Source organism: Ctenopharyngodon idella, chromosome 5 (genome assembly GCF_019924925.1).
Source record: "Ctenopharyngodon idella isolate HZGC_01 chromosome 5, HZGC01, whole genome shotgun sequence".
NCBI lineage: Eukaryota > Metazoa > Chordata > Actinopteri > Cypriniformes > Xenocyprididae > Ctenopharyngodon > Ctenopharyngodon idella.
Window position 1 is genome coordinate 17,729,483 of NC_067224.1, and position 24,052 is coordinate 17,753,534.

The 24,052-nt window shown below is 39.8% G+C and overlaps 2 protein-coding genes across 3 annotated transcripts in view; one reads left to right on the forward strand and one right to left on the reverse strand.

The window, feature by feature from the left end:
- Window positions 1–24,052, forward strand: part of poc5 (POC5 centriolar protein homolog (Chlamydomonas)) — a 703,663-nt gene that overhangs the window by 384,904 nt on the left and 294,707 nt on the right. The gene's annotated exons all lie outside the window — the stretch shown is intronic.
- vcana (versican a) overlaps window positions 1–24,052 on the reverse strand; it is a 36,907-nt gene that overhangs the window by 2,081 nt on the left and 10,774 nt on the right. The window contains exons 1-7 of one of the 2 annotated variants that reach the window (XM_051893427.1): window positions 6,833–15,942; window positions 6,590–6,703; window positions 5,964–6,077; window positions 3,086–3,244; window positions 2,849–2,931; window positions 589–733; window positions 135–317 (exon numbers count right to left, since the gene is read on the reverse strand). In XM_051893427.1, the coding sequence (XP_051749387.1) occupies window positions 135–317; window positions 589–733; window positions 2,849–2,931; window positions 3,086–3,244; window positions 5,964–6,077; window positions 6,590–6,703; window positions 6,833–15,593 (9,559 nt within the window). In that variant the 5' untranslated portion in view covers window positions 15,594–15,942. Of the gene's footprint in view, window positions 1–134; window positions 318–588; window positions 734–2,848; window positions 2,932–3,085; window positions 3,245–5,963; window positions 6,078–6,589; window positions 6,704–6,832; window positions 15,943–24,052 lie in introns of those variants that run through there. The other variant, XM_051893428.1, reaches the window with a different exon arrangement.

The following is a 24,052-nucleotide window of genomic DNA, read 5'->3' on the forward strand; positions in this document are numbered from 1 at the left end:
TATTTCACAATATTAATGTTTTACTGTATAAATGAAGCCTTGCTGAGCATAAGAGACTTATGATAAAAATATTTAGGTATATAGCAATGGTTTCATCAAGAAAAAGTTGTGTTGGATTTTCACGGAATACTTACGATTCATGCAGGAAATCCTAGGCAAATCCCATGAGCCGTCTCCTCTGCAGCGAATGGTGGGAACATGTCTCTGGATGAAGCCATCTTTGCACTGGTACCTGATCAGGGAGTTGATCTCATAGCGTGGGCGCGGCTGGCCAAATGTGCGGGCGTTATGGACAAGAGGAGGCTGACTGCAGGACACTATTGACAACAGACTAACCATTAGTGGAGTACTGAACCACTGCAAATCTAAAACAACAGCTCTCATCTTACAGTCATGTCTATAAACAACCACAGATATACCTTGGGGTATAGCAGTCATCCAAAGCTTCACACATTCCCTATTATACTCCTGGTTATAAATATAGTTTTGTTCAAATGCCACTGATGGATTTTACACTGAAAAGAAACATATACCTATACATGCCCTATTATTCTATAAATGCTCCACACCCAGATGCTGAAAGCTCACCTGTGCCTTTCTTGCAGGTAAAGGTAAGGTGGTAGTTGCAGGGAACATCATTCCACTGGCCGTCCTCATGCCAGATCATTACCACACAATCTTCCCCTGAGGAGAAGAAACTGTCTGGCTGGTTCGGTCTCCAGTTTTCATATTGCTGTAGGGGAAGAATACAGATAGAGCTGAGAACGGCAATGTGAAGGAAACAACAATCCTATAGAAATAGGTTTCAGATCTTGTAATAATTTGATGTACACTTATGACAGTGTTTAGCTGCACCACTTCAAATACAACCTTGGTAAAAAAAAAAAAACAGCAATATACTGTTAAATGAAAGTCACTGAACACGGTGTGAAAGCCATAAAAAGCTTTCAAGCAGAGTATGTTCATACTGGAACACATAGAAGTCATTAAAATTACAATGATAGAGACACAGATTTTCCTTTCCTTTCCCTATGTATAGATAAAACGTTATCAAAATGATTCCAGTTCACATGGATCCGTGGAAACGATTAATAATTCTATATTATGCGGGCCAGACAAGTAATTTGGCAATACCACTTTGTAAAGAAAGCGTCACACATACACACTCAGACTAAACACATAAATGAACGGTAATATCGCATTAAAAGTCTTCTGCTTTCAGTTAAAAAGGTGTCATAATTAAGCTAATAATTAATGATTTTAACCACGGAAGTGATTGAATCAAAACTTTAGCTCGATAATAACTTTTTCCTTGAGCTGCCGTAAAGCCAAAACAATCTCTGTCCATTAATTTTCCTATTATCACTGTGAAGCTGCTTTGAAACAATCTGTATTGTAAAAAGCAATACATAAATGAAAATGACTTGACTTGACACATCAGTAGGGGGCGCTAAGTACATACATCCACTAAACTGCAATAAGGAGCTGCAGAGAGAGGTGTAATGCATTTGGAAGATAAAATAAACCCCACAAAATACAAGCAAAACTACTTCTTTGCTAGGAAGAATTTTATTTAGTGGCCACATACCACAAGAGTAGGTCTACTATACGCAAAAGACAAGTGTCAAAGGATGGATTACTCAAGGTCATGCCAGCATCAGCTGTTCTGTACACACCTGCCCTTTAACAAGTAGCAGAAGCAGACATCTAACTGCTCCTAAAGGTTACAGAGACTTTGTTTAAAAACAGCCAGCGGCCACAGAGTAATTTACTATAATAGTCAAACTTTATTCACTATAATTCTTCTGCATTCTCTTTTTTCTTGTCCAACTATTATATTTTCCCCACATGGTGCAGATATGATGTCATCAGTCATCTTTCTCAGCTGTGGATAAATGCACTGTGGACAATATGCATATGTATTTCAGGGTATCTAATTTTTAGCTTAAATTAAAACTGCCAAGTTTGTACATATATGAAATAGTGTAATTATATTTGATCGAGACAGGTTGGAGCTATGATCTTTCAACAAGCCTGCGAATATTACCTTCTTCAAACACGATTCGCCTAACGTGTCCTGTTATTATCCTCTTACAAAAGGAATGTGCGCTTCCTGCTTGGAAATTGACGTAATGCAATTTTTGACCATCTGGATAACTCCAATGGCACATACTTAAATGCATGAAGAAACAAAACTCTTGAAAGAGTAACTCTTCTGTATACAGAATAGAATAAGAGTGCAAGCAAACTCCAGCGGATATGTTTATAACACCTCACTGATACCAACTGGATTGAAATGTCACCCACTCACATTTTAGGTCTGGATTATCTCTAGTGCAGCCTGTTCCAGGTGCTGCTCATCCTTCACACCTTCATTACCTGTCCACACCTGTAAGCTTCCTCTCCACTCATTTTATTTTTATCCTCAAGTCCTGAGAGGACTTCTACAGATGAAAACTCCTATCTCCTGCCCTCCAGGGCTTTTTTGGCCCTTTCTCACAAAATGCTGCCATTATCTTTGAAGTGAGAGCCCAGTCAGGACTAAACGACTATAATTAGCCACTTTCATGTTCAATGGAGGAACAACTCCAGAACCCGGAGTTGGTTGCATATGTCTTCTGTTTTCCTTTTTTCCCATCTACATATTCTTGCTTAAAATTTCCACTGTTTTTTTTTTTTTTTTAACTTAATAGCTTTTTAAAGAAAAATAAACCTCTTCAAACATCATGGAAATTACAAGTAAACTTTATAAATAAATAGATTGTCCACTAATAAATGTTTGCATCAACACCATCCTTTCAAAACATATTTTAGTAACTAATAAGTACGTTTCAAAGAATGTTCTTACCACAACACTACCATCTGTCCACCGGAAATCATTCTCAAACATCTTATCATTCAGACCGATCCATTGGTAGTCTTGGCCAAGGCCTACAAGAGGAGAGAGAAACAAGGTAAATTCACTAGCAAAGTATCCTTCCTCATAAATAACCATTGTTAGTTTGCATAGAAATGTAACTGAAGGCATAAATTAGAGCTGATGATATTAGACAGAATGTCCATAATTTGTTTTATGTATACTCACGGTTGATGTACTGCTGCTCCTCATGGGACAAAACACTAGCAAGGTGTGCCCCCTGGATACGACATTCACGCTCTGCTGTGTCCCAGTTACGCCGATGAGGAAAGTATCTGTAGCAGTGGCCCTGGAACTTGTGCCAGCCGTAGCTGCATGTTTCAGTGTCTGTGGAAAAGCATGTATGAATTACTGTTGATGTACTACACATAAGCTTGACATGTAGACCCTGAAGCTGAGATAATCCTGTTGTTGCAAGTGGGGAAAAAAGGTGCTTCATATTGTCTACTGTCAATTTCTTTTTTATTAGTCCCTACCTTTGGGCTTACACTGTGAGGCTGTTCTTATCAGTACAATAAATCAAACCTCTTTTTGTTCAGTGGCACTCTTTTCAAGTGAGAATGATTTCCCACTCACACTGGACCTGAGGGAATATGTTATAAGTCCCTTTCATCCTCATTTTAAATTACATGCCAGTTCAGCAAGATCACTTAGAGCAAGAGCTACACCCATGTGTCCATCATATCATTTCATTTTTGCATAAGAATGTCTACAGTGCTGTGGAGAAGATTGGATGCTTTGCTCTGAGGCATTGTTCAAGAAAGATACTGTAGCAAAGTAAATTCTGTAAAACAAATAGGAAACTCAAAGAGTTTTAAAGTAAGAATTATCAAATCAGCAAATTATTAGTCTTGTTGACAAATTATTTTCAAGTTCCTCAGCATTTGATTGCATTAAATTTGCAATTAAAGTGTGTCCTATCAACAGTAAGTATGTTTATGTATGCTGTTACAGTCAAGCTACAGCTGGTTTTTGAGCTAAAGTCCTCTGCTGGTACAACTTCAGTCGGACTAAAACGTTCACATGATATTTTGAAAAGACAAATTATTGTTTTAGCTCAACTGAAAGCAAACTTTTAAAGTGCATGTAAACACACTTACTGACTGTTTGCGGACCAGCCCTGGACTGCTCTACATCAGGCTGATAGCTTTGATTGCTTGTTTGAAATCACTGTGATTACAGCAGACTTGCCCTAACAGAACCACTAATTGGGGGAATCTCTAAACCTTCAGCAAATTAACATACAGGAGAGAAAATGCCAGATCCTGATGTGTCACTAGTAAAGAATATACCATTCCAAAGAATAAAATCATTGAAACTCTCATTAATAAAGTATTAACCATTATATCATCATGCATAACATACCAGTGAAAATATATATGACAATACAGGAAACATCATTGGCTTATGACTTGAATGACATAATTACTTTATTTGCATAGATTGCATTCAGCAATTTTCTGCATTTCTGCTTTCTCTGTAAACAACGCAATTTTCTCACTTAACCAAACGTGGCGCGAAAAGATTCCAGCGACAAGAAATTTGACTGTCCACACTTGACGCGACGCGACAATGAGAAGCAATAAAATCAATCAAAAACCACAGCCAATCAGAAGAGAGTGTGGGCGGGCTCTCTTGGCAAGAGCACAGCAGACACAATGAAATGGGTTAGTACATAGTAAAATTCATAAATATTACACCATTTAAACATTGTAACTGAAACAATCTTAGTCATAGAATACACTTGTTCGTTCGCATTGAGTTGACAGTTTGAACGTTCTTGTGCCCATTTATTTATTTTCAAGATCTGAGGTGAATTAGCCAGTGTTGTTTTCATTACAGCTAAAAAGCTGGGAACACAGAATGATATTCAAACTCACATTAGGACACTTTTAACATTAAATAAAGCATGTAAACAGTACCTGATATTATCATTGCCATACTTTGTGTTGCTGTTCCAGCCGCAATGTCATGGAGAAATAAAAACCGTTTCTAAAATAGAATCGTCGCATGTCGCCGTCACGGCTGGTTAGGACATGGTGTTACACTCTGAGGGGCCATTCACAGAGAACTCTTTTACAGGTTAAAATGAGAGACACAGGTCAGAGGAACAGGACACGCAAGGTCTAGAGACGTGTTCTTTAAAGGTTTAACTTGAACGGCATTTTTTTAGAATGCTGTGTCATGCGTGAGACATTGCAAAAAAAAGCCAAACGTGGGCGCAACGGTCAAACATGTCTGTCTAGCGCATGTTTACATAGAAAAAACAATGAAAAAAAAGCACAGAGGAATGCAAAAATTATATTCTTCTCTTATATTTTAAGTGACTGCTGAATCACTGAGTAGAAACAGGAGGCACTTCTTCATATATGTAATGTTAATACTAAGTTTAAGATAAAGAGCTTGTTCAGTGTACTCAAGAGGGTAATGCACATCAGTTTAGATGACATACACTTGTTTTTTTTTGTTTTGTTTTTTTCAGACAAATGTCAGATGTGAGATTTGAGAGATTTTGATCTTATTAGTATTTTAGTTTATGAAACATTTTAATGTTTATAAGCACTTGTAATAGTTTGAAGGGGATAAACCTCTCAAGAAGGTAATCTCACTCATGTAAAGTGTAAATCAACATCTACAGTGTAATAAGGGAAAGAGTGATGGTCTTAACAGCTCTGCTTAAATGAGCTATGAGAAATGGTATCCTCTTAAATAGTGGAAAGTACAGCATCATTATGTCTGTCTGCTAGCATAAAATGGTTTTGGAACACACCCAGTTTCTTACATCAAATGAAAATCTATCAACTATGAGAATCTACCAAACTGTGAGTCAGACTCATATATGTCATTTAACAATTACCTCATATGAAAGTTTAGAAGTTCACTCGATACATCTCCACATTAACTTCAGTGGCTACAGTAGCTTCACACGATATCAGCAAGTTGAAAGATCTAGTATTGTGACTACAGTGATTTCCTCTCTCATGGAATCTAAAAATTGATATGTAAAGAAATCAAACAAGTGATTATATGATAAATATAATCTTACCTTGCTCACACAGTGCTCCTGCATAACTTGGAAGACATACACAGGTGAATGAGTTTAGGCCATCAATACATGTTCCTCCATTCCGACAAGGGTTTGTGTGACATTCATCAATGTCTAATAAATAAATAAACAAATAATAAAATAAGGTTAGTAAATAATGCACTGAAGTGCATTAAGATAAGTTTGAAAAGCCAGATGATGATAAGTTAAATGTGCACTACCAAATATTTTTGTGTAAAAATTAACAAAATCCTATTATTGAGTGAGTACATAAAAAAATTAGTGTTTGAAACAGTGTTTGAAAATTGTCTAACCCTATTCACAACAGTAACTCTACAATAATCATTTTATTTTGCTGTTGGGTTGTATTTGGTATTTGCCTTGGCCTATTTACGTCATGTACATAGACAGTAAAGAAGGTCCGGCACTATAGCGACAGATATGCTACTTATTTGCTCAAACTATCAGATTAATCTGCACAGAACATCATTGCCGAAGCACAACTGATGCAAAATAAACAATGTTGCAAGTAACTTGCAATTTCATGTTTCGGCCACAGATGGCAACAGAGAGCCCAAAATTATAGTGCACTTTTAATAAATAAATAAAATATTAATACAACATACCTATTTCACATTGTTCACCAGTGTATCCAGGTGGACAGCTGCAGATCTGATCACTGCCTATTTTTAAACAAGAACCGCCATTCAAGCAAACATCATCAGTACAGGAGTGAACACCTGCAATAAGAGAGGGAGGATATAGGCATGTCATTGCGCACATGAAAAATAAGTATATTGGTATAGGTACAGAAAGTACAGTATATGAATTCTGTTAAGTTTGTCTTTAAAACAGTGTTTACATCCTACCTGCAATATCTACTGTTTGCCCAATCATTGTGTATGCAAGGTCTGCTGAACTGCTTTCATTCTGTGAACTTGGAGGTGAGCTTTCAACCAAAGTGGCCTCAGAAACATCTTGATGAGAAGCAAATGGTGTTGCAGTCTCACTCAGAGTTGTAAGCACTGAGGGTGTCATTTGATCTTCTGTTTCTTGAATAGGAATCTCAGTTGCAAGAGTTACAGCTTCCTCTATCTGACCAGCTGCCTCTTGTTTCCTTGAGGCAGTTTCCTTACTGACAATCTTTACATCAGTCTCGGGTGTCAGAAGTAAATGTGAGGTTGTTGCCGTGGACAGAATCACTGCCTGAACCTCATGAGATGAGGGGATATCTGGGATAACCGAATCCTCCTCTGAGCTGCTTTTCAAGCTACTGGAAGTTATAGAACCATAATATTGAGGTTGTGCAGTGGTCCTGACTTCCGAGTCATATAGTTCAGGTTGGGTTGTATGCTCAACTCTTTCTTCTTCCAAGGATTTTTCTTCACTAACAGAAGCAGAACTTGGTTCATCTGTGACATCAAAAAGTCTTGTTGTGATGTGTTGCTTATTGGATGATATGGTGTTTATGTCCCCAGAGCTGGTGACTGATGCATCACTGTCAGTTCTTGAGACACTCTCAATGTCTGGTTGCATGGTTATCTCAACGCTTTTTTCAGTGTCAAGATGAGAGGTGGTCTTGGTATCCAAAACGTCTGCTTGTGTGATTCCATCAATACTTGTTGCACTATCCTCCACAGGTTTTGTGGAGGTCTCGATGTCAATGTCAATTTTTGATTCTGAGATGGTCTCAAAGCTAGTTTCAACTTCAGACTCTGAGGTGGACTCAAAACCAATCTCAACATCAGGCTGTGAGGTGGTCTCCAAGCTTGTCTCAAACTTATGCTGTGATGCGGTCTCCAAATCAGTCTCAACATCAGGCTGTGAGGTGGTCATAAAGCTTGTCTCAACATCAGGCTGTGAGGTGGTGAAGCTCTTCTCCCCTACAGGTTTGGTGATTTCATCAATGCTTGTCACATCTTCTGAGCTAACGTCTAAGGCAGTCTCATTCTCAATGTCTGTTTTGTTCATGACATCTGATATGGACTCAACTTTGTAAGGTTCAGTTTTTGTGTCATAATCTATTACGTCATCTGTCCCTTCCTCAGAGGAAAGTGGAGTTTCTGTTTTGTCACTCAGAATTGGTATGGGTGTAGATGAAGGAGACCCAACTAATGTTACAATGCCCATAGTCATATTAATTATTGATGCAGATATAAGGTGTGTTGGACGGGTTGTTGATGGGAACGGCACATCTTCATTGGTCCTGATGTCTGTGTTGGGCTTATGTGTCACTGTCATCTCAGACAAAGCTTGCTGATATGGTTCCCCATCAGTTACTGTGATTGCTTCAGACAAGGGGGTCATTGATACGTGAAACACAATATCAGTCTCCACAGATGAAGAAACTGCAGCTCTTAAAGGTGAGTCTGTTGAATCAGGCAGTCCTATAGACATTTCAATAGTTTGATCACCTGAGCCATCATCTGTTAAAGAAAATAATGCACTTGTGGTTTCCTCTGAAATACCAGATGATATATCTGTGCTTGTTAATTCACTCCCCTGAATTACCTTATCAGAAGAGGGACTACTTAGTACAATGCCATCAACACTTGTGATGTCTAATGTTTCCTCTGTGTCAGCTGTTAAATCCTCCACATATGTTACTGCTGTTCCAGTGTATGTACTTGCAGTGGTTTTGGCAGGTTCAGCCATGCTAACACTTTCTAAATCCATAAGTACTGTTACTGAATCTGTTACAGACGTTTGATCTGATGCAGAATGGAAGGATGCAGTGCTTTTTAAATCTGATACTGGAGAGACTGACTGTTCAGAGTCTGTAATCTCATCTGAATGTTGTGTAGAAACAGATGTTGCATCATTTCCAGTAAAGTAAATTGATTCTTCAGGTGAAACAGAATCAACATATAGAGAACTACTTGTAACAGCAATGGATGAAGTGAAAGGGTAATTGGATATAGTTGTTTGAACTGGTTCATATAGGTCTGTTAGTTCACTTGAAGCTTCCACCTCAGAAGATATTGTATGAAAGGGTAGAGGTGTTGTCTTTCTTTCTGTTGTCGGTGTTAATAGGGTCTGAATGTGTAGAACATCCTCAGATTGGTCCTCTTCAGCTGAAATTATTTCTATGACTCTGTCTGTGGACACTTGAGATGATTTGGGGGTTAAAGTGGATGTTTTCACATTATAATCTTCAGTAGACACAGTGTCTCCTGAGAAGTCATCAGTCAGTGTCTCCATTGTAACTTGTTTGGATTCTGTGGAGGTCTGACGATCTATTGTGTGTTCATTTACATCAGCATGGGTAGCCTCAGGAGTTTCTGTTTGTGTTGCTTGTGTTTCCTCATCTACATATGTTGAACTGCTCTGCAGGATGTCTGGGGTTGATGTTGTTTGTTGAACTATTAACTCATCTGTGGAGGTTCCAAATGACACATGTAACTGAGGTAACTCGGTGCCATCCGTTCCAGATCCCTCTGGTTCCTCTGTCATAATGCTTGAGGGCTGTGCCATCATGACAACTGGGGTTACTCCACCTGCTTCTTCTGTAACAATTGTAGGGGCAAAAGGTGAAGACTGCTCTAAAACAGACATAGTATCTGCATCAAGGATTATTTCATCCTTACTGGTAACATCTGGTTTGATGCTATGATCTCTCATACTCTCTGTTACAGTTGAAAACAGCTTATCTTCATCTTCCTCCTCTGTGAATATTAAGACTGGGCTTGTAGAAGAGACTTGCTTATCAGCATTGTCCTTAGAGAAGACAGATGGAGTAGGGGTGGACACAGGACCTTGAGATGTCACTAAAGAAGGCAATGCAGTGTGGCTGATTACCACATCAGAATGTGTTTCGGGACCAGTGAAGCTAGTGGATGTTGACTCTGAGACAGAACCACCAGAAGGTTCCTGCTCTGTTTGTGCTGTCTCTGAGACCAGAGTGAAACCTTCAGCATTTGTGCTTGAGAACACACTCTGCATTTGAGGTGTTGTGGTTCTGTGTGAAACAACTTTGTCTGTACTGTCTTGTCCACTGCTGACTGAGCTGAAGGGTGTCATACTAATTGTTGTTTCTGTCATTTTTGAGAGCAAAGGTGACGATGTCACAGGAGTTATGTCGTCACCTGATCCATCATCTTCTGCTCCATCCCCCTCTGTTGAGTCTTCCCCACTGCCATCCTCTGAAAGTGAAGTTGTAAATGTTACAGTTGACTGAGTGGAGCTCAGGAATGAGGAAAATGGGGATAAAGTTGACTGATGTATGAAATCTGTACTGCCAGTGACAGATGCAGCACTTGAGAAACCTAAGTTGACTTGAGTTTTTTCCTCAGTTTCATATACTTCTGCTTCATCAGTTCTAACAGTTAGGTCCTCATATGACTTAGTTGTTGGTGTTTTGGATATCTCATCAGTAGGATCTCCAGGTGAGGAAAATTCCTCGTCATCCTTTGTGGCTGATAATGAAGACAAGTTGATTTCTGGAGAACTTGGCTGTAAGGTACTCTTTTGTGTCTCTGACACTGATGACGTTTCAGATGTGCTTGACACAACTGCAGCAGGTGTGGTTTCAGTTCTCTGTGGCTGTGACTCAAGATCTGCTGGGGATATTTCAGTTGTGAAAGATGTGGAATGGGAGGAACTTGAAAAACGTACTGGCTCTGATGTGTGGTAAGACTCACTGATTTCTGCCTTATCTGCGGCCACAGTATAATTATCATACATTTCAGCTGTTGGACTCACTCTGTCCTCTTCACCAGAACCCTCTAGTTGAGTGGTTTCCTGGTCATCTTCAACAATACCAGAGCCCTCTCTCTCTACAAAGGTAGATGTGACGGAGCTCAAGCTTTGTGTTACAGTGATGTCCCTGTCAAGTTCTGTAAAGCTAGTGCTGGTTATATGAATTGTAGGAGAACCAGTCTGAGTTTTGATGGCTGCTGATGAAACATGCACAACAGGGGACTCCCCTGATTCTTCTTCATCTGTTGTGTCGTCCTCTAAATCTACAGATGAGATTGTTGTGTGCCTGCTATGGCTTTTGCTAGAAGGTGATGTAAACATTGTTCTTGTCCTGAGAGGAGCTGAAGTCGCTTCGTAACTTTCAGTGACTGTTGATGTTTGGCTATGCTTAAAAGAACCAGGAGTTGTTTGGATAGCTGAAGGTACAGTGTGGCCAGATTCAACTGTTGCCACTGAAGTGTGGCTAAGTTTACTTGATCCAATTGCAGTATGACTTGATTCTGTAGTGTGTCTAGTCAACTGTGATTCTGTAATAGTATGAGAAGGTCTGGAAGACTCTGGGGCTGTGTGGGTGGCAACAACAGACTCTGTGAATTTTGTACTAACAGGCTGTGTTGTTGTGTAACTTGATTCAAATTCAGTTGCTGAGGAGACAATCTCTCTTTGAGATGTCATGACCTCTTGACTTGTGACTGTACTGATCATAGATGAGGGAGATGTGGTATGAGTAAAAAATGAGCTTGATCTAGCTTCTCCACTCACAGTTATTTTAGCATCTATTCTTGCAGTTATATTTTCTGATGGCAGCACTCCAGAAGAAGCAATTGGCTCAAAACCAACAACAGTTGTCTTGTCCTCTGATGGTGTAACTTGGGGAGGAGTTGATTCTACAACAGCAGAAGATATCTCACCAGAACCACCATCTTCAACTACTTCATTTTCAGATAGGTCTCCACTGCCTTGTTCAGAAGATGAGTCTATAATTACTGTTTGGACTGTGTTGGAAAACAATTCTGTTGTGGATGATGTGGAATGTGAAGAACTTTCAGACCTCACTGGTTCTGATGTTTGGTCAGTCTCATGAATTTCTGCCTCATCAGTGGCTACAATATAATGATCATATGATTTAGTTGTCGGTGTAATTCTGTCTTCATCACTTGAAACCTCCTCCTGAACTTTTTCATCTGAGATGGTAGAGGGAAATGTGGAAAGGGATTCTGCTTGATGTCTCTCTGTTGGCTGAATTCTTGGGATCTCTGCATGAGTTGAAGTCCACACAGAGCTTGTATTTGTCATGTCTGTAGAAGGTACTGGGAAAAGGGCTAGTGTGGCTTGCTCTGTTTGCATTTTAACAGGAGTTGTAGTTCTGGTGATATCATCGTCTGATTTAATTGTAATATGAAGCGAAGAACTTGTTGTGAACTCTTTACTGAACATATCAGAGGTGTCATCTCCTGAACCATCATACTCTGAAGATGGCAAAACGGAAGCAAAACTTGACAGTGACAGAACATCTTTGGATGTTGTCATCTTTGGTATAATTGTACTTGTGAAAGTACCAAAATGTCCAGGCTGAGCAGAGGAGAACAGAGCCTCTGAAACATCAGTGACTGTGGATTCAGATGGTTTTGCTGACAGCTTTTTGTCCTCCAACACAGCCGCTGTTGCCTTATGTGATATGATATCTTGACTTGTGACTGTTTGACCTGTTGAGTCCCCAGTGCTTGATGTAAATGGATGTTCTGTGCTAGTTACAGTAGAGTCAGGAGAGGAAACAGGTTCACTACTATGTGCATCAGTCTGACCTCTTGTAGCTTCAGCATCTGTTGAGTTGGACATTGAGAATATTTCTGCTGTGTCAGATGGTGTTTTAGTGAATGCCTGGTCTGATTTGGTTGTGCTGTGCAATGAAGAACCTGTTGTTGCAAAGTCTTTTTCTGTCGAGTGATCAGTTTTATCTCTTGTCGCCTCAGCATCTGTTGAGCTGGACACTGAGATTGTTGCTTTGGTTTTGTTGAGATCTAGGTCTGATCTGGTTGTGGTGTACAATGAAGGACTTGTTATGAACTTATTGTCCTCAGATGTGTCATATCCCGAAGCTTCAGTCTCTGTTGATAGCAAACTTGAAGAAGAACTTGATGGTGACAGCACATCTTTGGCAGTTGTCTTCTGTGAAGTTGTTGTGCTTTCATATGTTTTTTCATCCATATATTCTGCTTTTGTAGAAGAGAACAGAGTCTCTGAAACATCAATAATGGTGGATTCAGATGGTTTTGCTGAAAGCTCTTTGTCCTCTATCACAGTCACTGTGGTTGTTGCTGTATGTGAAGTAACATCTTGACTTGTGACTGTTCTTCCTGTTGAGTGCTCAGTGCTCAGTGATGTTAATGTATGTCCTGTACTAATTTCAGAAGAGTCAGGAGAGTAAACAGGTTCTTTACTATGTGCCTCAGTTGTCTGATCTTGTGTTCCTACAGCATCTGATGAGGTGGACATTGAGATTGTTTCCGTTGTTTCAGATAGTGTTTTAGTGAGATCTTCATCTGATTTTGTTGTAGTATGAGGTGAGGAACTGGTTGTGAAATCTTTGCTAAACATATCAGATGTGTCATCTCCTGATGCTTCAGACTCTGTTACTGGCAAGCTTGAAAAAAAACTTGACTGTGACAAAATATCTTTGGCAGTTGTCATCTCTGAGGTCATTGTGACAGTGCTTTCAGATAATATTTTGTCTAAATGTTCAGTCTGAGCAGAGGAGAACAGAGTCTCTGAAACATCAATAATGGTGGACTCAGATGGTTTTGCTGACAGCTCTTTGTCCTCCATCACAGTCACTGTGGTTGTTGCTGTATGTGAAGTAACATCTTGACTTGTGACTGTTCTTCCTGTTGACTCCCCAGTGCTCCATGTAAATTCATGTACCGTACTAGTTTTAGTAGTGTCAATAATGGAAACAAGTTCTTTACTATGTGCCTCAGTTGTCTGATCTCTTGTAGCTTCAGCATCTGTTGAGCTGGACACAACGATTTCTGCTTTGTCAGATGGTGTTTCGGTAAGTTCTTGGTCCAATTTGGTTGCAGTATAAATTGAAGAACTTGTCGTTGTGATCTCTTTGATAAACATATCAGAGGTCTCATTTCCTGAACCTTCAAACTCTGTTGATGGCAAGCTTAAAGAAAAACTTGATGGTGTAAAAGCGTCTTTGACAGTTGTCTTCTCTGAGGTCACTGTGACAGTACTTTCAGATAATGTCTTGTCTAATTGTTCAGTCTGAGCAGAGGAGAACAGAGTCTCTGAAACATCAATAATGGTGGATTCAGATGGTTTTGCTGACAGCTCTCTTTCCTCCATCACAGTCGCTGTGGTTGTTGCTGTATGTGAAGTAACATCTTGACTTGTGGCTGTTTGTCCTGTTGAGTGCTCAGTGCTCAGTGATGTTAATGTATGTCCTGTACTAATTTCAGCAGAGTCAGGAGAGGAAACAGATTCTCTACTATGTGCCTCAGTTATCTGATCTTGTGTAACTACAGCATCTGATGAGGTGGACACTGAGATTGTTTCTGTTGTTTCAGATGGTGTTTTAGTGAGATCTTCATCTGATTTTGTTGTAGTATGAGGTGAGATACTGGTTGTGAAATCTTTACTAAAAATTTCAGAGGTGTCATCTCCTGATGCTTCAGACTCTGTTAATGGCAAGCTTGAAAAAAAACTTGATGGTGACAGCAAATCTTTGGCAGTTGTCTTCTCTGAGGTCATTGTGACAGTACTTTCAGATAATGTCTTGTCTAAATGTTCAGTCTGAGCAGAGGAGAACAGAGTCTCTGAAACATCAATAATGGTGGACTCAGATGGTTTTGCTGACAGCTCTTTGTCCTCCATCACAGTCACTGTGGTTGTTGCTGTATGTGAAGTAACATCTTGACTTGTGAATGTTCTTCCTGTTGAGTGTTCAGTGCTCAATGATGTTAATGTATGTCCTGTACTAATTTCAGTAGAGTCAAGAGAGTAAACAGGTTCTCCACTATGTGCCTCAGTTGTCTGATCTTGAGTTTCTACAGCATCTGACAAGGTGGACGCTAAGATTGTTTCTGTTGTTTCAGATGGTGTTTTACTGAGATCTTCATCTGATTTTGTTGTAGTATGAGGTGAGATACTGGTTGTGAAATCTTTACTAAAAATTTCAGAGGTGTCATCTCCTGATGCTTCAGACTCTGTTAATGGCAAGCTTGAAAAAAAACTTGATGGTGACAGAATATCTTTGGCAGTTGTCATCTCTGAGGTCATTGTGACAGTGCTTTCAGATAATATTTTGTCTAAATGTTCAGTCTGAGCAGAGGAGAACAGATTCTCTGAAACATCAATAATGGTGGACTCAGATGGTTTTGCTGACAGCTCTTTGTCCTCCATCACAGTCATTGTGGATCTTGTTGTGTGTGATGTAATATCTTGACTTGTGACTGTTCTTCCTGTTGACTCCCCAGTGCTCCATGTAAATTCATGTACCGTACTAGTTTCAGTAGAGTCAATAGTGGAAGCAAGTTCTTTACTATGTGCCTCAGTTGTCTGATCTCTTGTAGCTTCAGCATCTGTTGAGCTGGACACAACGATTTCTGCTTTGTCAGATGGTGTTTCGGTAAGTTCTTGGTCCGATTTGGTTGCAGGATAAATTGAAGAACTTGTCGTTGTGATCTCTTTGATAAACATATCAGAGGTCTCATTTCCTGAACCTTCAAACTCTGTTGATGGCAAGCTTAAAGAAAAACTTGATGGCGTAAAAGCGTCTTTGACAGTTGTCTTCTCTGAGGTCACTGTGACAGTACTTTCAGATAATGTCTTGTCTAATTGTTCAGTCTGAGCAGAGGAGAAACGAGTCTCTGAAACATCAATAATGGTGGACTCAGATGGTTTTGCTGACAGCTCTCTGTCCTCCATTACAGTCGCTGTGGTTGTTGCTGTATGTGAAGTAACATCTTGACTTGTGACTGTTCTTCCTGTTGAGTGTTCAGTGCTCAATGATGTTAATGTATGTCCTGTACTAATTTCAGTAGAGTCAAGAGAGGAAACAGGTTCTCTACTATGTGCCTCAGTTGTCTGATCTTGAGTTTCTACAGCATCTGACAAGGTGGACGCTAAGATTGTTTCTGTTGTTTCAGATGGTGTTTTACTGAGATCTTCATCTGATTTAGTTGTAGTATGAGGTGAGATACTGGTTGTGAAATCTTTACTAAAAATTTCAGAGGCGTCATCTCCTGATGCTTCAGACTCTGTTAATGGCAAGCTCGAAAAAAAACTTGATGGTGACAGCAAATCTTTGGCAGTTGTCTTCTCTGAGGTCATTGTGACAGTGCTTTCAGATAATGTCTTGTCTAATTGTTCAGTCTGAGCAGAGGAGAACAGAGTCTCTGAAACATCAATAATGGTGGACTCAGATGGTTTTGCTGACAGCTCTTTGTCCTCCATCACAGTCACTGTGGTTGTTGCTGTATGTGAAGTAACATCTTGACTTGTGAATGTTCTTCCTGTTGAGTGCTCAGTGCTCAGTGATGTTAATGTATGTCCTGTACTAATTTCAGTAGAGTCAAGAGAGTAAACAGGTTCTCCACTATGTGCCTCAGTTGTCTGATCTTGAGTTTCTACAGCATCTGACAAGGTGGATGCTAAGATTGTTTCTGTTGTTTCAGATGGTGTTTTACTGAGATCTTCATCTGATTTTGTTGTAGTATGAGGTGAGATACTGGTTGTGAAATCTTTACTAAAAATTTCAGAGGTGTCATCTCCTGATGCTTCAGACTCTGTTAATGGCAAGCTTGAAAAAAAACTTGATGGTGACAGCAAATCTTTGACAGTTGTCATCTCTGAGGTCATTGTGACAGTGCTTTCAGATAATATTTTGTCTAAATGTTCAGTCTGAGCAGAGGAGAACAGATTCTCTGAAACATCAATAATGGTGGACTCAGATGGTTTTGCTGACAGCTCTTTGTCCTCCATCACAGTCATTGTGGATCTTGTTGTGTGTGATGTAATATCTTGACTTGTGACTGTTCTTCCTGTTGACTCCCCAGTGCTCCATGTAAATTCATGTACCGTACTAGTTTCAGTAGAGTCAATAGTGGAAGCAAGTTCTTTACTATGTGCCTCAGTTGTCTGATCTCTTGTAGCTTCAGCATCTGTTGAGCTGGACACAACGATTTCTGCTTTGTCAGATGGTGTTTCGGTAAGTTCTTGATCCGATTTGGTTGCAGGATAAATTGAAGAACTTGTTGTTGTGATCTCTTTGAAAAACATATCAGAGGTCTCATTTCCTGAACCTTCAAACTCTGTTGATGGCAAGCTTAAAGAAAAACTTGATGGCGTAAAAGCGTCTTTGACAGTTGTCTTCTCTGAGGTCACTGTGACAGTACTTTCAGATAATGTCTTGTCTAATTGTTCAGTCTGAGCAGAGGAGAAACGAGTCTCTGAAACATCAATAATGGTGGATTCAGATGGTTTTGCTGACAGCTCTCTGTCCTCCATTACAGTCGCTGTGGTTGTTGCTGTATGTGAAGTAACATCTTGACTTGTGACTGTTCTTCCTGTTGAGTGTTCAGTGCTCAGTGATGTTAATGTGTGTGCTGTGCCGGATGAAGTAGAGTCAAGAGAGGAAACAGGTTCTCTACTATGTGCCTCAGTTGTCTGATCTTGTGTTCCTACAGCATCTGATGAGGTGGACACTGAGATTGTTTCTGTTCTTTCAGGTAGTGTTTTACTGAGATCTTCATCTGATTTTGTTGTAGTATGAGGTGAGATACTGGTTGTGAAATCTTTACTAAAAATTTCAGAGGTGTCATCTCCTGATGCTTCAGACTCTGTTAATGGCAAGCTTGAAAAAAAACTTGATGGTGACAGAATATCTTTGGCAGTTGTCTTCTCTGAGGTCATTGTGACAGTGCTTTCAGATAATGTCTTGTCTAATTGTTCAGTCTGAGCAGAGGAGAACAGAGTCTCTGAAACATCAATAATGGTGGACTCAGATGGTTTTGCTGACAGCTCTTTGTCCTCCATAACAGTCCCTGCGGTTGTTGTTGTATGTGAAGTAACATCTTGACTTGTGACTGTTCTTCCTGTTGAGTGCTCAGTGCTCAGTGATGTTAATGTATGTCCTGTACTAATTTCAGTAGAGTCAAGAGAGGAAACAGGTTCTCCACTATGTGCCTCAGTTGTCTGATCTTGTGTTTCTACAGCATCTGATGAGGTGGACACTGAGATTGTTTCTGTTGTTTCAGATGGTGTTTTAGTGAGATCTTTATCTGATTTTGTTGCAGTATGAAGTGAGGAACTGGTTGTGAAATCTTTGCTAAACATATCAGATGTGTCATCTCCTGATGCTTCAGACTCTGTTACTGGCAAGCTTGAAAAAAAACTTGATGGTGACAGCAAATCTTTGGCAGTTGTCATCTCTGGGATCATTGTGACAGTGCTTTCAGATAATATTTTGTCTAAAGGTTTTGCTGACAGCTCTTTGTCCTCCATCACAGTCAATGTGGATCTTGTTGTATGTGATGTAATATCTTGACTTGTGACTGTTCTTCCTGTTGACTCCCCAGTGCTCCATGTAAATTCATGTACCGTACTAGTTTCAGTAGAGTCAATAATGGAAACAAGTTCTTTACTATGTGCCTCAGTTGTCTGATGTCTTGTAGCTTCAGCATCTGTTGAGCTGGACACAACGATTTCTGCTTTGTCAGATGGTGTTTCGGTAAGTTCTTGGTCCAATTTGGTTGCAGTATAAATTGAAGAACTTGTCGTTGTGATCTCTTTGATAAACATATCAGAGGTCTCATTTCCTGAACCTTCAAACTCTGTTGATGGCAAGCTTAAAGAAAAACTTGATGGCGTAAAAGCGTCTTTGACAGTTGTCTTCTCTGAGGTCACTGTGACAGTACTTTCAGATAATGTCTTGTCTAATTGTTCAGTCTGAGCAGAGGAGAAACGAGTCTCTGAAACATCAATAATGGTGGATTCAGATGGTTTTGCTGACAGCTCTCTTTCCTCCATCACAGTCGCTGTGGTTGTTGCTGTATGTGAAGTAACATCTTGACTTGTGTCTGTTTGTTCTGTTGAGTGCTCAGTGCTCAGTGATGTTAATGTATGTCCTGTACTAATTTCAGCAGAGTCAGGAGAGGAAACAGGTTCTCTACTATGTGCCTCAGTTATCTGATCTTGTGTAACTACAGCATCTGATGAGGTGGACACTGAGATTGTTTCTGTTGTTTCAGATGGTGTTTTAGTGAGATCTTCATCTGATTTTGTTGTAGTATGAAGTGAGAAACTGGTTGTGAAAACTTTGCTAACCATATCAGATGTGTCATCTCCTGATGCTTCAGACTCTGTTAATGGCAAGCTTGAAAAAAAACTTGACTGTGACAAAATATCTTTGGCAGTTGTCATCTCTGAGGTCATTGTGACAGTGCTTTCAGATAATATTTTGTCTAAATGTTCAGTCTGAGCAGAGGAGAACAGAGTCTCTGAAACATCAATAATGGTGGACTCAGATGGTTTTGCTGACAGCTCTCTGTCCTCCATTACAGTCACTGTGGATGTTGTTGTGTGTGATGTAATATCTTGACTTGTGACTGTTCTTCCTGTTGACTCCCCAGTGCTCCATGTAAATTCATGTACCGTACTAGTTTCAGTAGAGTCAATAGTGGAAACAAGTTCTTTAATATGTGCCTCAGTTGTCTGATCTCTTGTAGCTTCAGCATCTGTTGAGCTGGACACAACGATTTCTGCTTTGTCAGATGGTGTTTCGGTAAGTTCTTGGTCCGATTTGGTTGCAGTATAAATTGAAGAACTTGTCGTTGTGATCTCTTTGATAAACATATCAGAGGTCTCATTTCCTGAACCTTCAAACTCTGTTGATGGCAAGCTTAAAGAAAAACTTGATGGCGTAAAAGCGTCTTTGACAGTTGTCTTCTCTGAGGTCACTGTGACAGTACTTTCAGATAATGTCTTGTCTAATTGTTCAGTCTGAGCAGAGGAGAACAGAGTCTCTGAAACATCAATGATGGTGGACTCAGATGGTTTTGCTGACAGCTCTCTTTCCTCCATCACAGTCGCTGTGGTTGTTGCTGTATGTGAAGTAACATCTTGACTTGTGACTGTTCTTCCTGTTGAGTGCTCAGTGCTCAGTGATGTTAATGTATGTCCTGTACTAATTTCAGTAGAGTCAAGAGAGGAAACAGGTTCTCTACTATGTGCCTCAGTTGTCTGATCTTGAGTTTCTACAGCATCTGACAAGGTGGACGCTAAGATTGTTTCTGTTGTTTCAGATGGTGTTTTACTGAGATCTTCATCTGATTTAGTTGTAGTATGAGGTGAGATACTGGTTGTGAAATCTTTACTAAAAATTTCAGAGGTGTCATCTCCTGATGCTTCAGACTCTGTTAATGGCAAGCTTGAAAAAAAACTTGATGGTGACAGAATATCTTTGGCAGTTGTCATCTCTGAGGTCATTGTGACAGTGCTTTCAGATAATATTTTGTCTAAATGTTCAGTCTGAGCAGAGGAGAACAGAGTCTCTGAAACATCAATAATGGTGGACTCAAATGGTTTTGCTGACAGCTCTTTGTCCTCCATAACAGTCCCTGCGGTTGTTGTTGTATATGAAGTAACATCTTGACTTGTGACTGTTCTTCCTGTTGAGTGCTCAGTGCTCAGTGATGTTAATGTATGTCCTGTACTAATTTCAGTAGAGTCAAGAGAGGAAACAGGTTCTCCACTATGTGCCTCAGTTGTCTGATCTTGTGTTTCTACAGCATCTGATGAGGTGGACATTGAGATTGTTTCCGTTGTTTCAGATGGTGTTTTAGTGAGATCTTCATCTGATTTTGTTGTAGTATGAAGTGAGAAACTGGTTGTGAAATCTTTGCTAACCATATCAGATGTGTCATCTCCTGATGCTTCAGACTCTGTTACTGGCAAGCTTGAAAAAAAACTTGACTGTGACAAAATATCTTTGGCAGTTGTCATCTCTGAGGTCATTGTGACAGTGCTTTCAGATAATATTTTGTCTAAATGTTCAGTCTGAGCAGAGGAGAACAGAGTCTCTGAAACATCAATAATGGTGGACTCAGATGGTTTTGCTGACAGCTCTTTGTCCTCCATCACAGTCACTGTGGATCTTGTTGTATGTGATGTAATATCTTGACTTGTGACTGTTCTTCCTGTTGACTCCCCAGTGCTCCATGTAAATTCATGTACCGTACTAGTTTCAGTAGAGTCAATAGTGGAAACAAGTTCCTTACTATGTGCCTCAGTTGTCTGATCTCTTGTAGCTTCAGCATCTGTTGAGCTGGACACAACGATTTCTGCTTTGTCAGATGGTGTTTCGGTAAGTTCTTGGTCCGATTTGGTTGCAGGATAAATTGAAGAACTTGTTGTTGTGATCTCTTTGATAAACATATCAGAGGTCTCATTTCCTGAACCTTCAAACTCTGTTGATGGCAAGCTTAAAGAAAAACTTGATGGCGTAAAAGCGTCTTTGACAGTTGTCTTCTCTGAGGTCACTGTGACAGTACTTTCAGATAATGTCTTGTCTAATTGTTCAGTCTGAGCAGAGGAGAACAGAGTCTCTGAAACATCAATAATGGTGGATTCAGATGGTTTTGCTGACAGCTCTCCTTCCTCCATAACAGTCGCTGTGGTTGTTGCTGAATGTGAAGTAACACCTTGACTTGTGACTGTTTGTCCTATTGAGTGCTCAGTGCTCAATGATGTAAATGTATGTCCTGTACTAATTTCAGTAGAGTCAAGAGAGGAAACAGGTTCTCTACTATGTGCCTCAGTTATCTGATCTTGTGTAACTACAACATCTGATGAGGTGGACACTGAGATTGTTTCTGTTGTTTCAGATGGTGCTTTAGTGAGATTTTCATCTGATTTTGTTGTAGTATGAAGTGAGAAACTGGTTGTGAAATCTTTGCTAATCATTTCAGAGGTGTCATCTCCTGATGCTTCAGACTCTGCTAACGGCAAGCTTGAAAAAAAACTTGATTGTGTAAGAGCTTCTTTGGCAGTTGTCTTCTGTGAAATTGTTGTGGTTTCATGTGTTTTTTCATCTATATATTCTGTCTTTGTTGAAGAGAACAGAAACTCTGAAACATCAATGACGGTGGACTCAGATGGTTTTGCTGACAGCTCCTTGTCCTCAGTCGCAGTCTCTGTGGTTGTTGCTCTATTTGATGTAATATCTTTACTTATGACTGTTGGTCCCGTTAAGTACCCAGTGCTTGATGTAAATGTATGTGTGGTACTAGTTACAGTAAAGTCAAGAGAGGAAAAAGGTTCTCTACTTTGTGCTTCAATTGTCTGGTCTCTTGTAGCCTCAGCATCGGTTGAGCTGGGATGTAATACCTCTTTCACACTTGCTGTTGATTTTTGTGATGTAATATCTTGACTTGTGAATGTTTTTTCTGTTGACTCCCTAGTACTCAATGGTGTAAATATATGTACTGTGCTAGTTTTAGTAGAGTCAAGAGAGGAAACATATTTTTTATGTGCCTCAGTTGTCTCATCTCTTCTGATCTCAGCATCTGATGTACTGGGCACAGTGGTTGTTTCTGTTGTGTCAGATGTGTCATCATGATCCAAAGGAATATTTGTTGATACTGTTGGGTGTACTGCTTTTGCAAAAGGTTGTTTTTCAGTGATGGAGGGTGAAATGCTTGGAATGACAGTTCCTTCAGATATTAGCATCTCCTCTTCACTAATTGCTATGGGAGGTGATGGTGGAGTTGATTCTACTACTATTCCTCCTAGACCATAATCAATGTCTGGATCAAGGGTTGTGAAAAACAAGGGGGACACCATTGAAGATCCTGACACCAGTGATTCATGTGGTGTTCTGCCAGCCTCCACTAATGAGCTATCAAATTCAAATGTTGTTTCCGTTTGTTCACTTAAGTTTTTTTCTCCAAGGGAATCACTTCCAAATGTGTCTCCTCTAACTTCTTCTGCCACATCTTTAGGATGAAGTGTCACTTCAAGCTTGCCGTTTATGAAGCTGACTGTTGGGGTCATAGACATGTCTGGAGAGGACAAAAAATCCCCACTTGACACAACAGTCTCCCGATCATCAGGTATCTCAGGAATCTCTATCAACTGGGGAATATGAGGACGTTGTTCTCCAAAATGGATCAGGCTTTGATTAACTGTTAAAAAAAACAGGGAGAAAAATCAAAGAAACATGAGATTAAATTCATTGGCCCTTTTCTGTTTGGATCTCTCTTTCAATTCGTGATTTTGAATATGAACTGAAAGGAAGCTGAATTGAAATTCAACACAGGTAATCTATTATCATCAAACCAAAAGGCTTATATATATATATATATATATATATAAGGCTTATATACTACCTAAGTTATATACTGGATTAGGGCTGCACGATATATCGAAATTATCGAAATATTGCAAATGTACATATCGCGATATGCATATCGCAATGGCATGCGATATATGAATGATTTTAATAGGCTACTACAAAACGTTGCGAAAAGTCAAAGTTTTAGGTCAACGCATATAGCGGTGAATAGACTAGGCACGCGATTGTTACTTATGTGCCGTTAAAAAGAGTTATTAACCGCAACTCCTTGCCGTCTTGCGCTGTCTACTGTCTGACACACACACCCGAAGCACACGCACAAGGCGCCTCTCTGACAGCGTGCGATGCCTTTAGTTCTCTTTCGCGCCTTATTGCACACAAACGTTAAAAAACACACACTGTTATGTCAAAATGTCTGTCTTGGTGAGTATACAGTCGTTTATGTCTTAAGTGAACGTTATCAATTGGGAAAGAAATCGGATGCGTTTCAGAGTATCGCAAGAAATATCGTTATCGCAATACTCAACAACAATATCGCATATTTTCCCAGTATCGTGCAGCCCTATACTGGATCCTTACAACCAACAACACAATTGACCATTTCTTTGCATGCACACTAACAGACCTCACAACAACTGATCCTGTTCACAAAATGTCCTTGTTGTGACTGTCATCAGAGCACAGAGAAAGACAGACATCCGGTTCCTTCTTGACTTAGTAAACATGACTGGCTGCCACAAACTAAAGCCCTACATATCAACCAGATCTACCATTTCATCTTACAGGAACATTGGTCATATCAGTTAAACATTCCACACAGCTACTGATATACATTTCAAGGTTGGAAAAGGACCAATATTTCCCACAAGCCAAACTTTCCAGATTAGTAGCTGATGTTGGGAACACCTGCAGGGATAGAGGTTAATGTCTGCAGACACCTGGTTAAGCCAACAGGAGTCTGGACCGACAGAAAAAAACTTTCTCATTCGTTTGCCTATAGCCAAACTTTTAGACACAGGGGAATGGTCAAACT